Below are 14,765 nucleotides of genomic sequence, written 5' to 3'. Positions count from 1 at the left end.
ACAAAATAATGTCTTCGAACCTTTTCATGCTTGGATTCAAACATTTTGGATCAGTGCTAGAGAGAGTCCAGTGCTAGATGCATGATACCATGTACTGTGGGGGTTCCTTAAATAATCCCCCAGTTCTGCTTTTGTAGTCTTACAGGGTCTTGCTGCCAACCCACACTGCTGTTGACCCCAGACACCGTTCTGCCCACTTGCTGGCGAGCCCGGCTCAGATCGGAGAGCACGAACAAAGGATTTCCTGCAAGGGAGATGTGTAACCACCTCCCCTGTGTATTAGATGTTTAAGGGCTGGGGTTATGTGGCTCTAAGCACCATCAGACTGCTTTGAAGGGCACATTTGGTGTCCTCCTTGCATAATCCAGTTTGCACCAGTTCCAGCTCTGGCGCTAAACTGCTCAAAGGACAGGGAAGTGGCTACATCCCTGTACAGCTTCTCCCCTAGGGAGGTTTTCAGAGTTCTGCCAGGTGGCCACCTGATTCTACCATCTTGAAAATAAGATGTTCAGAGGCCCATATGGGAGCATCTGACGGTTAGGCCAGGTAGATGATGTCCCTGACCCCATCTGATAGGTTGATCACCCCAGAGAGTGACCAACCCCTCTTTTAGGGTTTCCTAAGGGCTCCCTGTGGGTGGGTCCTCAGGTTTGTCGAGCAAGTCTCTCCAAGGAACTCTCTGTAAGACAGTCTGCTCCTGGCCTCTGGAACCAAAACAGGTCTGCTTCTTGTGGGAAGGCTCCCATTGCAACATTGTTTCTCTGGATACTGCAAGAATTCTGCAGTATCCAAGGCTGTGCATCCTCAGTGGTCACAAGGACTCTGCACCTGGAGCTACGAAGGAGTCTTCCTTGGAGTGAAGGAGTCACTCCCCTGCATCTGCAAGCACCTCAAAACGTCGACCGGCAGTTGGGTTCTGCTGTTCCACGGACATCGAAAGGCTCTGCTCCACAGGTGGTGAGCCTGTGGCTTACTATGGGTGCTGCTAGTCTTCTGACCAACTTGGGAGACTGAGGTCCCCCTGCTCCTGCCATCTGGACTGGAACCCCTGTGCACCGCGAGTGTCACACTTGGCAAGGCTTATTGACTCCAGGAGATCTTCAGGCGCCAAGAACCTTCAGGCTCCAGCACTCTGCAACTCGAAGATCAGCCCCTGTCCTGCAACTCCTGTGACATGGGACTTCTTTTTTGTTGTGCTGCTGAGGCCTCCTTGTGACTCCGTGTCCATGGCCTGTGGGGGCACCAGCAATTCCTGCTGGCCTTCATGCGTGCTGAGGGCTAGCCCTGACTCCCCCTCAAGGATAGGGTCTCCTAGACCTTGCTAGTCCCCAAAACTCTGCAAATACGTCTTCAGCTCCTGCTTGCATTTGACAGTGCTTGTTGGTGACCTGGCTAGTTACTGACCCTCCTGCAATCTGGTGACTGTTGAGGGACAGCTTGTAGGCAACTCCGGGGATCTTCTGCAACTCCTGGACCCCGCAGCTGGACTTAACCCTCCACTGACTTGCAGGAACTTCATCTCCAAGGCTGCTGGACTCTGCCCCCTTGCTTTTCAAGTCCTCCACATCCAAAATTCATCCCTGGGTTCCACTGGCCTGGTCCACGGGTCATGACAGCAGCTGGACGATCTGAGGCTTCCAATGACTTCAAAAGAGTCCCTTCTCCCCTCTGCATCCTGATCTCCTGGTGTAGGTACCTCTGTCTTCTGGGTATCGTCGGTGGGGGCACTCTCTGACCTTCCTCTTGTCTGTTAGCTATCTTGGGGTCCACTGGGGAGGGTCCTGAATCACATGAACTGCAACCACTACTTCCTGTGTTAGTCTACGGGACAACTGGGTGGGTAACTACCTTGCACCTGGACACTGGGGACACTTACCGTACTTACCTCTGGTGTTTTCATATACCCCTAGCTAACTACCACATACTTACCTTGGTTGGGTTCACTATTTTGCATTCCACTTACTTAGTATATGGTTTGAAGCCCAACCCTCCCCCCCCTCTGTATTTTATGCTATTTCTGTGGATACTTTGTGTTTAGATATCTCCAAAGGGAGATACTACAGCACTACTACAAGACTACCATTGGTATAAGAAATCCTTTATTTTTGCAACACTTGTGTGGTTCTTTCTTGTGAGTTACTGTCTGACTACTGTGGTATTGCAAGTGCTTTACATCCCTCCCTGATAAGATTCCGCTGCTCACCTCAGCTACCCCTAGAGAGCATTTGCTATCTGGACATCTATTCACTATCACTAAGGGTTGGCTGGACTCGGTATAAGGTGCCACACCATAGGTGTACACCATAAACTGAGCCAACCTCCTACAAACGTAGGCTCATGTATTGCTTCAAACCATTGCTGCTTTGTACTGAAAGGTAGGTAGACACTGCACACCTTACTACATGCATTCAATGTCATTACTCTGTTCCATTCCAGCATATTAAACAGGTTTATTGGCGTGGCAAAACAGAGGCCATGGGGGCCAGGTCAATTTGAGCTGGGGCATGGGCCACATTTGTTTCACCTCTGGGCATGCCATTGACCACATGCAAGGATGCTGCCTTTATACAGCTTCATGTCCTGTGGGGATGCTGGATTTGCAACAGAGGGACATGGCAACCCCTGCCAATGCGCTAGACCTATTGCAAAGAGATTTCGGGATCAAGTACAGTGACTAAGGAATGTCCAAATGCGAGGAATCTGCCGATAGATAAGAGTATCCACCAGTAAGAGCATTAGTGAAAGGTGAGTTACTTGTTCTTCACATTGGGAACCAAGGCTACTCTGCTTCACCCCTTTCCGATAATTCAGCTGCAACCTCATCAGTGCTTGTGACACTTCAGGTTTACCATCAAACCAGAGACAGACATGCATATTTAATAGCGTTTTCATTATTACCTGTTCTGCCACCCTGATCTGAGCTAATATTAACGATTTATTGATGTTGGGAGTGTTCCACGGTAGCCGTAGTTTGACTTTTCCAAAGTCAATCTCCCAACTGTCTAAATCGTAAGTGTCTAATCTCCTCATTTTGTTGTGAATGTCTTCATTGATGTTAGTGTTTGATTTAGTAGGTTTGTAAAACATGCTTTGTATGATTTTTTTTTATATTGTGAGAATCAAAGTTTGATCATGCTAAGTTTATGCTGGTATTTCTTTTTTATTTTTTGTTTTTTAGTTGTTTTGTTTCTGTCTCCCTTTTTTTGATAATTTAGTGTAGGAAACAATTTATGTTGGATAAGTCTATGGTACTGGCAACATTAGCTCAGTTTTCTCTGTGTGAATTTGACTTTTCTCTCTTCGAATTGTGGCACCTTGTGGCCGCATGCAGCTGTTCAGTTTTTGCTGATTGCTAGTTTATTTAGTCTAAAAAGTCATCTTTATGCCTCGTTCTTTTATATAAGTGATCAGACTGTTTTTTTCCAATTTGAAATGGATACTTGTAGGAGGCTGGTCGGATGAGTGGTGGGTACCCAAGGTGCTTACACCATGTCCAGGTATCCCCTCTTAATGAAATGTGGGCAGTGTCTGGAAGCCAGGCTCTCTGTAAAGGTAGCTGTGGATGAGCAGCCAAGGCTTATCTGGGAGACATGCAAAGCTCATACAATACCACTGTAGTCACACAACACTGACACACATGAAAGAAAACAACCAGTGTTACACACATCAGGCTACTTTATTTTTGGAACAAAATACTAGAAGGGCAACCCTCCAATAAGAGGTAAGTAGTACAATAAATATATACTCTACAATCAGAAATAGGCATAGAAAAGGTTAGAAAGGTTTGCAAATAGCAATAACCAATATTGACACTAGGGAGAACAGAAAGCATATACTAAAATGGAATGCGAACACAGGACCCCCACCTAGGTAAGTGGAATGTGTAGAGAGGAGCTGGGGGTGCTAGAAAACCATAAATGTAAATAACACAACATCCCCTAGCGACCAGGAAAGCAGGAGTAAATCACTGGGTTTTCCCCAAACCACCCAAAAGGAGGAAAAGAAGAAAAAGAAGATACCCAGAGAAGACTGCAAGAAAACCAGCTGTGGATTCCTGAAGAAAGAAGACCTGTGGAGAGAGGGGACCAAGTCCAAGAGCCACAGTGGAGTCCAAGAGGAGTAGGAGCTATTACCCACCCAGCTGTTTTTGTAGGGGTTGGTTGACAGTAACGAAGAACAGGTCAGCACTGCAGCCCCGGAGCCAGAGAAGAGTTCCTGATGGATGCAGATGTTCCACGCTGGAGTGGAGATTGCAGACAGGTGTCGGTGCAGGAATTCCACCAACAAGCCTTGGCAAAGGCAAACTCGCTGTTAGTGGAAAAGTGGTGCTGCTGGGTATCAGCAAGGCCCAGATGGACTCAACCAAGGAGGAATAGTCACATGGGACCCTCAGCATCGCAGAGTCCACAGGTGCAGAGGCAGCACCCACAGGAGTCCCACAGGATGGGGGACACAGGAGTCGCAGAAGGAGCCCACGCAGCACCACAAAAGAGGAGCCCAAGCCACTGGAGAACCACGCAGGAGGCAGGGCTTTGCAGGAAGGCGTGCTGGGGGCTGGAGCTGCACAACACCTGAAGATCCCTTGGAGGAGATGCCAACAAACCTTGGCAGCTGCAAAAGTCATGGTGCATGGGGGTACTGTCAGATCCGAGTCTACGAAGTACTGGTGAAACAAATCAGTCACACAGTTGTTAAGTATATGCTCTCTCAAAATCAGATTGTATAAGCCCTAATAATCAGTGACTTTGCTACCATGTAACCTGCCTTCTAAATCCTTCACAGAGCAATCCACAAAATCAACCCAGTCTTGGGAGGACTCTTTACTGGTCTCCCTAAAATTGATTCTGTATAGTTAAGTGATAACACCAAACCCATCCAAAAGAGCAGACTTTAACACAGGGTAATTGTCTGCATCCTCCTCTCTGACAGTAAGAGACCTATCCCTATCCTTGTCAAAGAAGGAGAGCCAAAGGATAGCAGCCCAGTATCTCTGGGGGGCCCTATGATCTTTGCAGGCCCTTTCTGGAGCAGAGAACCACTTATGGATGTCATCCCCCACCTTGTAGGGGGGGTTAACTTTGCTAAGGTTCCTGGAATCAGAAGAGTCCTCCCTGACCCTAGGCTCCCTGAAACCAAAGCTACTGCCACCATGAGTTACTAACCCCAATCCCTGCCTGTAGGAAAATGCCTCTGTTGGCATGGTTACCTCCTAACGTTTTGCCTTTTGTTGATGTTAGTTATGATTAAAAGTGTGCTGGGAACCTGCTAACCTTTTCCTAAACTGTACCTTTGTCTCATCATTTGGAACAGCCCTAGCACACAGATAAGTCTGTTGTTAATGGTACCCTTGGTACCAAGGGCCCTGTGGCCAGTGAAGGTCTCTAAGGGCTGCATCATGTTTTATGCCATCCTGGGGACCCCTCGCTCAGCACACAGCCTCACAGCTTGTGTGTGTGGTGGGGAGGAAAAGACTAAGTCGACATGGCACTTCCCTTGGGGTGCCATGCCCACTACCCACTGCTTGTGGCATAGGTAAGTCACCCCTCTAGCAGGCCTTACAGCCCTAAGGCAGGGTACACTATACCACAGGTGAGGACATAGCTGCACGAGCACTATGCCCATACAGTGTCTAAGCTAATTCTTAGACATTGTAAGTGCAGTTTAGACCTAAAGAGTATACAGTCTGGGAGTCTGTCAATTACGAACTCCACAGTTCCATAATGGCTACACTGAATACTGGGAAGTTGGGTATCAAACTTCTCAGCACAATAAACCCACACTGATGCCAGTGTGAGATGTATTGAGAAATGCACACTGTGGGCATCTTAGAGTTGTTCCCTGTATACCAGTCCAACTACTAGTGCTAGGCTGACCAGTTTCTGCCAACCTGCCACATCCAGATGGGTTTCTGGCCACATAGGGTGGTGAGTGCCTTTGTGCACTCTGTGGCCAGGAACAAAGCCTGTACTGGGTTGAGGTGCTTCACACCTCCCCCTGCAGGAACTGTAACACCTGGCGGTGAGCCTCAAAGGCTCAATCCTGGTGTTACAACGCCCCAGGGCACTCCAGCTAGTGGAGATGCCCTCCCCCCGGACACAGTCCCCTCTTTTGGTGGCAAGTCCGGAGGAAATGATGAGAAAAACAAGGAGGAGTCACCCTCCAGCCAGCGCAGCCCCTAAGGTGTCCAGAGCTGAGGGGACCTCTGCCTTAGGAAATCCTCCAGCTTGGTTCGAGGATTCCCCCCAATAGGATTAGGGATGTGCCCCCCTCCCCACAGGGAGGAGGCACAAGGAGGGTGTAGCCACCCTCAAGGACAGTAGCCATTGGCTACTGCCCTCCAGACTTAAACACACCCCTAAATTGAGTATTTAGGGGCGACCCTGCACCCAGGAAAACAAATTCCTGACTACCTGGAACAAGAAGGACTGCTGACCTGAAAGCCCCGCAGAGATGACGGACACAACAACTGACTTGGCCCTAGCCCTACCGGCCTGTCTCCAGACTCTGAGAACCTGAAACTGCGACGCATCCAGCGGGACCAGTGACCTCTGCCAAGTCAGAGGACTGCCCTGTAAACCAAAGGACCAAGAAATTACCGAAGACAGCGGCTCTGTCTTAACGATAAAAAAAATATCTGTTAATGGACTGCCGCTTCACTCCAGAAGAGTGAGTCCCCAACACTCTGCACCTGACTACCCTGGCTCGTGTCCACAAGACCAACACTGCAGAGAGGACCCCCAGGCGACTTCAACGACATGGGCACCCTGAGACGACCTCCCTGCACCCCCACAGCAACACCTGCAGAGAGAATCCAGAGGCTCCCCTGGACTGTGACTGCCCGGTAACAAAGAACCCGATGCCTGGAAGAAGCACTGCACCCGCAGCCCCCAGGCCTGAGAGAAACCAACTACCGGTACAGGAGTGACCAGCAGGCAGCCCTCATCCTTGCCCAGTCGGTGGCTGGCCCCCGGGTCTCTCCATTGATTTCTATCTAAAACCAGACACCTACTTTGCACACTTCACCAGGCCGCCCCTTTGTCGCTGAGGGTGTATTTTATGTGCCTGTTTGTGATCTCCCCAGTGCTCTACAAAACCCCCCCTGGTCTGCTCCCCAAGGGCGCAGGTACTTACCTGCCAGCAGACTGGAGCAAGAGCACCCCTAGTCTCCATAGGGGCCTATGTTATTTGTGCCCTACTTTGACCTCTGCACCTGACAGGCCCTGTGCTGCTGGTGCTGGGTGTTTGGGGTTGACTTGAACCCCCAACAGTGGGCTGCCTATGCCCCAGAGACTGAACTTGTAAGTGCTTTTCTTAACTGATAATTTAACTTGTACTTACCTCCCCCAGGAACTGTCCACTTTTAAAATAGCTTATTGCCATGTTTGCCAAAACTGCGTACATCACTGTTTTACTTCAAAGTTCCATATTTACTTATGCCATGTACCTTACAATTTATGTATTTACTTGAATTCTGAATCTTGTGGTTCTAAAATAAAGAAAACAATATTTTTTGTATAAAAACCTATTGGCCTGGAGTTATGTCTTTGAATGTGTGTTCCCATTCATTGCCTGTGTGTGTACAACAAACGCTTAACACTACCCTCTGATAAGCCTACTGCTCGACCACATTACCACAAAATAGAGCATTAGTATTATCTAATTTTCCCACTATCAACCTACAAGGGGAACCCTTGGACTCTGTGCACACCATCTCTCACTTCGAGATAGTGTATACAGAGCCAACTTCCTACACTGCCTCTCTCTCTCTCTACTGCTAAGGCCTCCATATCTAGGGCTAGCTGTTGCAGCCTCAGCTTGGCCTCCTCCAGCCTCAATTTCCTGAGCTCCCTGCCTGGAGAACCTTCTGCTGGAGTTGAGCAGCATATCCGCTCAGATACTGAGGAGACATGAGTGGGCAGATGAGGCTCTGTCCCTATCCTTACTAACCCTCTGGACTAGCCCTCAAGGTACAAAGGGGGACCCACTGACATGGCCACCTTTAGCACTACCTGTAGTGCTCCCAGCTACACTAGGGGGTTTACTAGGGACCCTGTGATCCTCTGAGGAACCCTCCTGACCCTCATCAGTGTCCAGATCTTCTCTTTCGAACACTGGGGTAGTTAGAGTCTACATCCTCTTCCCTCTTCTCCTGGCTACCAGCTTGGTCCTGGTCATCCTGAAGGAGCAGGCCTGGGAGCAGACTTTTGGAAGGGTTCTTCCCTGTCTTCAGTTTCCCACTTTTACACACTTCCCTCAGTTCCTCAAAGGTAAGATCCTCATAGTAAGAACCCCTGGTCTGAGATGTGCTAGGTCCTGAAGACATGTTTGCGTTAGAGTGGTGTAGGGTATGCCTAACCTCCCTAACTTCTAGTCTCTCTTAGAGAAGTTTGGAGTAAGAGCTATACCTAGACCCCTCTCTTACCCAAACCCCAGAGACTGTCCTGAAACTAGGCGAATGTGTATATTCCTAGCTAGTAAGTGATCTTTCCTTTGGAAAGTACCAAGTGACAGAGTGGTAAGGCAATTGCAAGTGCTTATCCCACCGCTGCACCAGCAAAGGAGGAAGCTGGCCTGGTGTGTGGTGGGGTCCCCAAGGTACTTAAACTTTACATCAGGTCCGGGTATCCCCTCCTAGTGACGTGTAAGCAGTGTCTAGAAGCCAGGCTCTCTAGAGATAGCTATGGATGAGCAGCCAAGGCTTATCTAGGAGACATGCAAAGCTCATACTATACCATTGTAGTCATACAGCACGGATACACATGAAAGAAAACACTCAGTTGTACAAAAATAAAGGTACTTTATTTTAGTGAAACAATTACCAAAAAGTACTAGGTACTTTTTTTAACACAATACCACAAAATACTAGAAGGGCGACCCTCCAATAGGATGTAAGTACTACACTAAATATATACACTAACAATCAGAAATAGTCATAGAAAAGGGTAGTGTCATAAAAAGACAGTGCAAATAGCAAAAACCAACCTTGACCCTAGGTGGAGCAGAAACCATATACTATAAAACATGGAATGCAAACACAGGACTCCCACCTAAGTCAGTGGAATGTGTAGAGGGGAGCTGGGGGTACTAGAAAACCACAGAGGTAAGTAACACAACACCCCCCAACGACCAGTAAAGCAGGAGTAAATGACTGAGTTTTCCCCCAAACCACCCAAAAGGGGGGGGGGGGGGGGGGGGGGGGGAAGAAGACACCCAGAGAAGACTGTAAGAAAACTATCGGTGGATTCTTGAAGAAAGAAGACCTGTGGAGAGAGGGTTCCAAGTCCAAGAGTCACAGTGGAGTCCAAGAGGAGTAGGCGCTACTACCCAGCCTCCTTTACTTACAGGAGTTGGTTGACGGTGATGAAGAACAGGTCAGAACTGCAGCCCTGGAGCCGGAGAAGAGTTCCTGATGGATGCAATAGATATCCAACGCTGGAGTGAAGATTGGAGATGGGTTTTATTGCAGAAATTCCACCAACAAGCCTTGGCAAAGGTAAACTCACGGTTAGTGGAAAAGTGGTGCTGCCATGGACTGGCAAGGCTCAGGAGGACTCAACCCAAGCAGGGGGAGTCACAGAGGACCCTCTACGTCACAGAGTCCACAGGAGCAGAGGCAGCACCCACAGGAGTCGTACAGGAGGGGGACACAGAAGTCACAGAAGGCACCCACGCAGCACCACAAAATAGGATCCCATGCCGCTGGAGAACCACACAGGAGGCTGTGCTTTGTAGAAAGGAGTGCTGGGGGCTGGAGCTGCACCTTGCATGAAGATCCCTTGGAGGAGATGCCAACAAGCCTTGGCAGCTGCAAAAGATGCAGTGCATAGGGGTACTGTCCTGCGTGGAAAGGCAAAGGCTTACCTCCACCAAAGTTGGACAGTTGGCAGAGAGGACCAAGAGGACTACTCCGGACCACCACCTGTGATTCAGGATCCATGCAGCTTAAGATGAGGGGAGATCAACACAGGTGGTCATCGTTGCAGCAGGTGCCTGCAGATGCATGGGAGTGACTCCTTCACTCCAAGGGAGATTCCTCCTTTTTGTGCAGGCTGAAGAGTTGCTGTCTTCTAAGGATGCACGCCCGGTAAAATGTTGCAAAGCTGGCAGGAGTCGTAGAAACAAAGTTGCAAAAGAGACCTCTTTGATTGCAGCGTTGTTGGTTCCTGGAGGGGCCAGTCGCAGGTCCAGTGGCCAGAAGTCAAGCTGGAGGTTGCAGAGGAATCCTGCTGGAGTCTTGCAAGCCGAATCTGAGGGTCCACCTAAGAGAGAGAACCTAAATAGGCATGAAAGGGGGATTGGTCACGTAACCAGGTAAGCACATATCAGGAGGGGACTCTGACGTCACCTGCCTGGATTGGCCACTCAGATGCTCCCAGAGTTCCCTGCCAACCTTGGAAACAAGATGGCGGAACCGAGGGACCCTCTGGAGGAGTTGAGTGCCACTCCTGTGTTGTGATGGACAGGGGAGTGGTCACTCCCCTTTCCATTGTCCATATTCACGCCAGAGCAGGGACTGGGGGGAGGGGGGGTCTCTGAACTGGTGTTGACTGGTTTATGCAGGGAGGGCACCAAATGTGCCTTTCAAAGCAGAACAGTGGCTTAAGGAGGATACCCCTCGCAAGCCAGTCACACCTATTTCCAGAGGAAGAGGGTGTTACCTTCCTCTCCCAAATTAAATCCTTTGTTCTGCCTTCCTGGGCTTGATCAGATCAAGCAGGAGGAGGGCAGAAACCAGTCTGAGGGTTGGCAGAAGCTTGAGCTGCCCGGAAAACCCTGTAAGATTGGTGGGTGCGAACACTGGGGGCAGTGCTTAATTTGTAAATAAAAAGGTGCCGGTGCTCAAAGCCCTCCTCTTGAACACACGGCTGCTGCAATTAAATGTGGGAACACGGAATACTGAGGCGGCATAATCCTGAAGCCATCTCGAGCCTCTTCAATTTATATAAAGCCACTCCCTGCCCCCTCAGCTCACTCAGGCAGCTTTTTGTTTTCTCCCTTTGTGACGCTTTTTCGTTTTTCTCTTCCTCCGTCTTTCTCATCTGTGTCTTTTGCTCGAAGCAAATGCTCGAGGCAGAAGAATAAGCCCAGGCCCTCACAAATAAGTGCTGGTGCTCAGCACTGATACAACAAGCACAAATTAAGCACTGGCTGGGGGACCTCTAAGGAGCCCCCAGAGTGCATGGAATCATACTGGCAACAGTATTGGGGGTGGATTCCAACATGTTTGATGCCAAACAGGCCCAGGTTCGTAGTTACCATTATGTAGCTGGACATAGGTAGTGACCTATGGTCCAGTACACATGTAAAATGGCATCCCGCATTCACAAAGTCCAGGAAAATGGACCCTGAGTTTGTGGGGCCACCTCTGCTACTGCAGGGCTGCCCTCACACACAGGTACCAGCACCTTGCCCTCTGGACTGAGAGGGCCTACATTAGGAGTGACTTACAGGGATCTGGTGCAGTGACCTGTAGTGAAAATGGGTGCAAGTACCAGTTTCACGCGGGCTGCAATGGCAGGCCTGCAGAACCCTTTGCATGGCCTCCCCATGGGTGGCAGGATAACTGCTGCAGCCCATAGGGATCCCCTAGAACCCCATTGCCCTTGATACCTAGGTACCATATACTAGGGACTTAGATGGTGGGGGACCAGTATGCCAATTGTGGGAAGAAAAAGGTACAATATACAGGAGAAAGCATAACTACTGGGGTCCTGGTTACCAGGATCCCAGTAGACAGAGTCAAACACTGGAAACAGGTAGAAAATGGGGGTAACCATGGCAGGAAAGAGGGTACATTCCTTCAATACTTTGTTCTTTAAAAGTAACATTTAAAAAATACATATATGTACTATGGTTAACGATGTTTTTGTAACTCTTTTAGTGAAATTGATGTCTGGGTGCCAGAACCAGATCATGCAGAAGTCCCTGTAGACTGGTGGGATGCCGATGCAGACAAATCTCTCCTTATTGGCGTTTTTAAACATGGTAAGACATGAAGGTAGACAATTTACCTTTCCTCATAAGGCAATGCTTGTAACCTCCTTTATGGTGTATCAGTAGTTTGTTGCTGTATCAAGTGTTTTTTCTTACTTTAACAGGATATGAAAAGTACAACACAATTAGAGCCGACCCATCTCTCTGCTTTATGGAAAGAGTAGGAAAACCAGATGAGAAAGCAGTTGCTGCTGAACAAAGAGCAAATGATTATATAGACGGGTATGACCACCATTATTTATGTTGCATTGACTTCCAGAACGTTGAACCTGAAAACACTATTCAGTGTTAAAATGTCTTTATTGTTGATGACACAGATTTAAAATAAACTCTCATACTTATAGCAATGCCTGGTGATTTGTATCTGTAGCAAGCTGGCTCTCTCTATGGTGCCCTAAAAAGAAGTGCACCGTGCAGAAGATTCCAGTGGATCCCTAATTGGTTTGCAGAGGCAAAAGTAGATAGAACTAATACTCTATTTTGTGGTAGTGTGGGCCACCTGTTAGGCTTATCATAAGGGTGTGCTAAGCATTTGTTATACTCACAGAGGCAATAAATTAGACACACACTCAAAGAATAAATCTGAAACCAATTTAGAAAAATAATACTTTTGTTTATATATAGTTGAAACTTAAGAACTTCGTTCCGAGGTAAGTATGTTTTCAGCCATAAATACTATTTAGTAAAAATAAAATCGACACAGTGCAATTTCAGAGTTCTTCAGCGTTAACCTATGAAGGAAAACAAGGTTCAGCAAACACACGGTTAACTACTTACGAGACCGATCTCCGAGAGTTAAGCTAAGTACTGGGCACTGATCAGAACCACACCAGCAGGTCACTCCGGGCAGCACTTGGGCGTCCGCATACAGGGGTGTGCAGCAAGGCATCGGGTGCCCAATAGTTTTCAATGGGAATTGGTTCTCAGGAAGACAGGCTGCATGCTCTGGCTAGGAAACCAGTTAGGGACAACAAACAGGTAGATTGTAGACTTGGGGTGCTTGGGGACATAGGTGCACCTTTGGTCCTTTTCTCCAGGGCCTAGTGGCGACAGGGGCAGGGGTATCCTTAGGCTTTGGTTTCTTGCACCCAATCCCCCCACTCCCCCAGCCCCTAAACCCCTGAGCATTCAGTTGGGGTGTCTGTGTGTTGTTGCTGCAGATGTCGTTGGAAGTCCAGCAGGGGTGGATCCATGGTTGGATTCGTGCTCAGTGGAGCCGGGGGCATCGTTTGAAGCAGTGACCCACCTCCGATGCGGTCAGGGGCAACGGGTGCAGTCGTTGCTGGAGGTGTCTGGTTTTCTCTCACCACAAGGCCTCGGTAGAGGGGGCCTTCGTGCAGAGGCTACAGGCAACCTCGGGGAGTCCAAGAATGGTGAAACCACCTGAGTGGAGTCGAATTCTGGAAAGCTGGGGATCCTTGCTGGCACTGTTTGTTGGCTTCACCTGGGGTCGTGGATGTCGGGTGCAGAGGTCACTTCGGGTGCCGGGTCTTCGCTCTTCCAAAGGCTGCAGAGTCCTTTCTTGAGACTGTTGCTGAGCCGATCCGCTGCTCACAGGAGTCTGAATCTTTATGGAAGACAGGCAATCCTCCTGGGTTTTGTGGAGACTGCTGCACGACGAGTCGTCTTTTTGGCCTAAGTCCATCGAGGTCAGCAGGCGGGCCGGTGGGGCTGGTACTGAGTCAGCTGTTTCTTCTTTTCCTCTTCTGCAGGTGCGACTCCTCTGTGTCTTTTACTTCTTAGTTCATCAGGATCTTAGTTCTAGGGTTCAGGGGTGCCACTTAAATACTCAATTTAGTCGTGTTACAGGGAGTGCCAAGTGGTAGCCAATGAGCTGACTACCTTCAGAGTGACTACACCCTCTCTATGAACTCTCAGTTGTGAAGTGGGCATAACCCTAATCCTAGTGGCCTAATTCCTTCCAAACAAGATTTAGGAATTTAAAAAGTAGTGTCCACTTCAGCTCGTCCACCTTAGGGATGGGACTAGCATGAAGTGGGCACACCTCTTAATCTGACTAATTTTCCTTCCTCTTCTGTGTGGGTCAGTCATCTATGCCATCTGGAGAGACCTGGGTCACATTACAAAGGTGGAAAGCTTTTGAAGCTCCCTGCCCTGCAATGTCCATCCTACCTGTTTAGGGTACTAACACCCCTGCCCAGCGTAGGCTTTTGTCTCTGGCCCTCGAGAGCACTGGCTCTCTCTTTGGGGGCCAGAAACGTGTCTAAGGTGAATGAACTGATCAGGACCAGTCAGTCAACACACTAGTAGCTGGTAGGTTTTCAGGGGGCACCTTTAAGGTGCCCTCTGGATGCAGTTATTAATCAATCTCTCACTGGCAACACTGTGGGTGTGTTATTCTGGAGATGTTTGGTACCAGGCATCCCAGACTTCAGATAAGCTATCATGTAGCTGGGAAACTTGTAGTGACCAGTGTCCAGCGCATGCAGTTAAAATGACTTCCCTTGCCACTTACTATGTCTACTAATGGACAGAGACATAGCAGGGGCATATCTGCTCATGTAGATTTGCCTTCTCATGTAATATAATGCACCCTTTCTTAGGGCAGTAAGGCCTGATAGAGGGATGACTTACATGTGTTGCATGCAGTGTTTAGGGAACATGGCACACTGGTTGTGTCATGTTATGATTTCACTTTTGTCTGCACCAAGACGCGCTGCCTGCAATGGCAGCCTGCCATGTACTTGATGAGGGGTCTCTTACGGTGGCACAATAGGTGCTGCAACCCTTATTGACTCTGTTTCGTACCC

The 14,765-nt window shown here is 48.8% G+C and overlaps 1 protein-coding gene across 8 annotated transcripts in view; it reads left to right on the top strand.

Moving 5' to 3' along the window:
• CHD9 (chromodomain helicase DNA binding protein 9) overlaps nucleotides 1–14,765 on the top strand; it is a 1,629,153-nt gene that overhangs the window by 1,091,161 nt on the left and 523,227 nt on the right. For all 8 annotated transcript variants that reach the window (XM_069216350.1, XM_069216347.1, XM_069216351.1 and 5 more), the window contains 2 exons: nucleotides 11,882–11,985; nucleotides 12,099–12,216. In XM_069216350.1, the coding sequence (XP_069072451.1) occupies nucleotides 11,882–11,985; nucleotides 12,099–12,216 (222 nt within the window). The remainder of the gene's footprint in view (nucleotides 1–11,881; nucleotides 11,986–12,098; nucleotides 12,217–14,765) is intronic.

The sequence above is a fragment of the Pleurodeles waltl genome, chromosome 12 (genome assembly GCF_031143425.1).
Source record: "Pleurodeles waltl isolate 20211129_DDA chromosome 12, aPleWal1.hap1.20221129, whole genome shotgun sequence".
Taxonomy (NCBI): Eukaryota; Metazoa; Chordata; class Amphibia; order Caudata; family Salamandridae; genus Pleurodeles; species Pleurodeles waltl.
The sequence above is the reverse complement of the archived record's forward strand: the minus strand, read 5'-3'. Positions and strand labels throughout refer to the sequence as shown.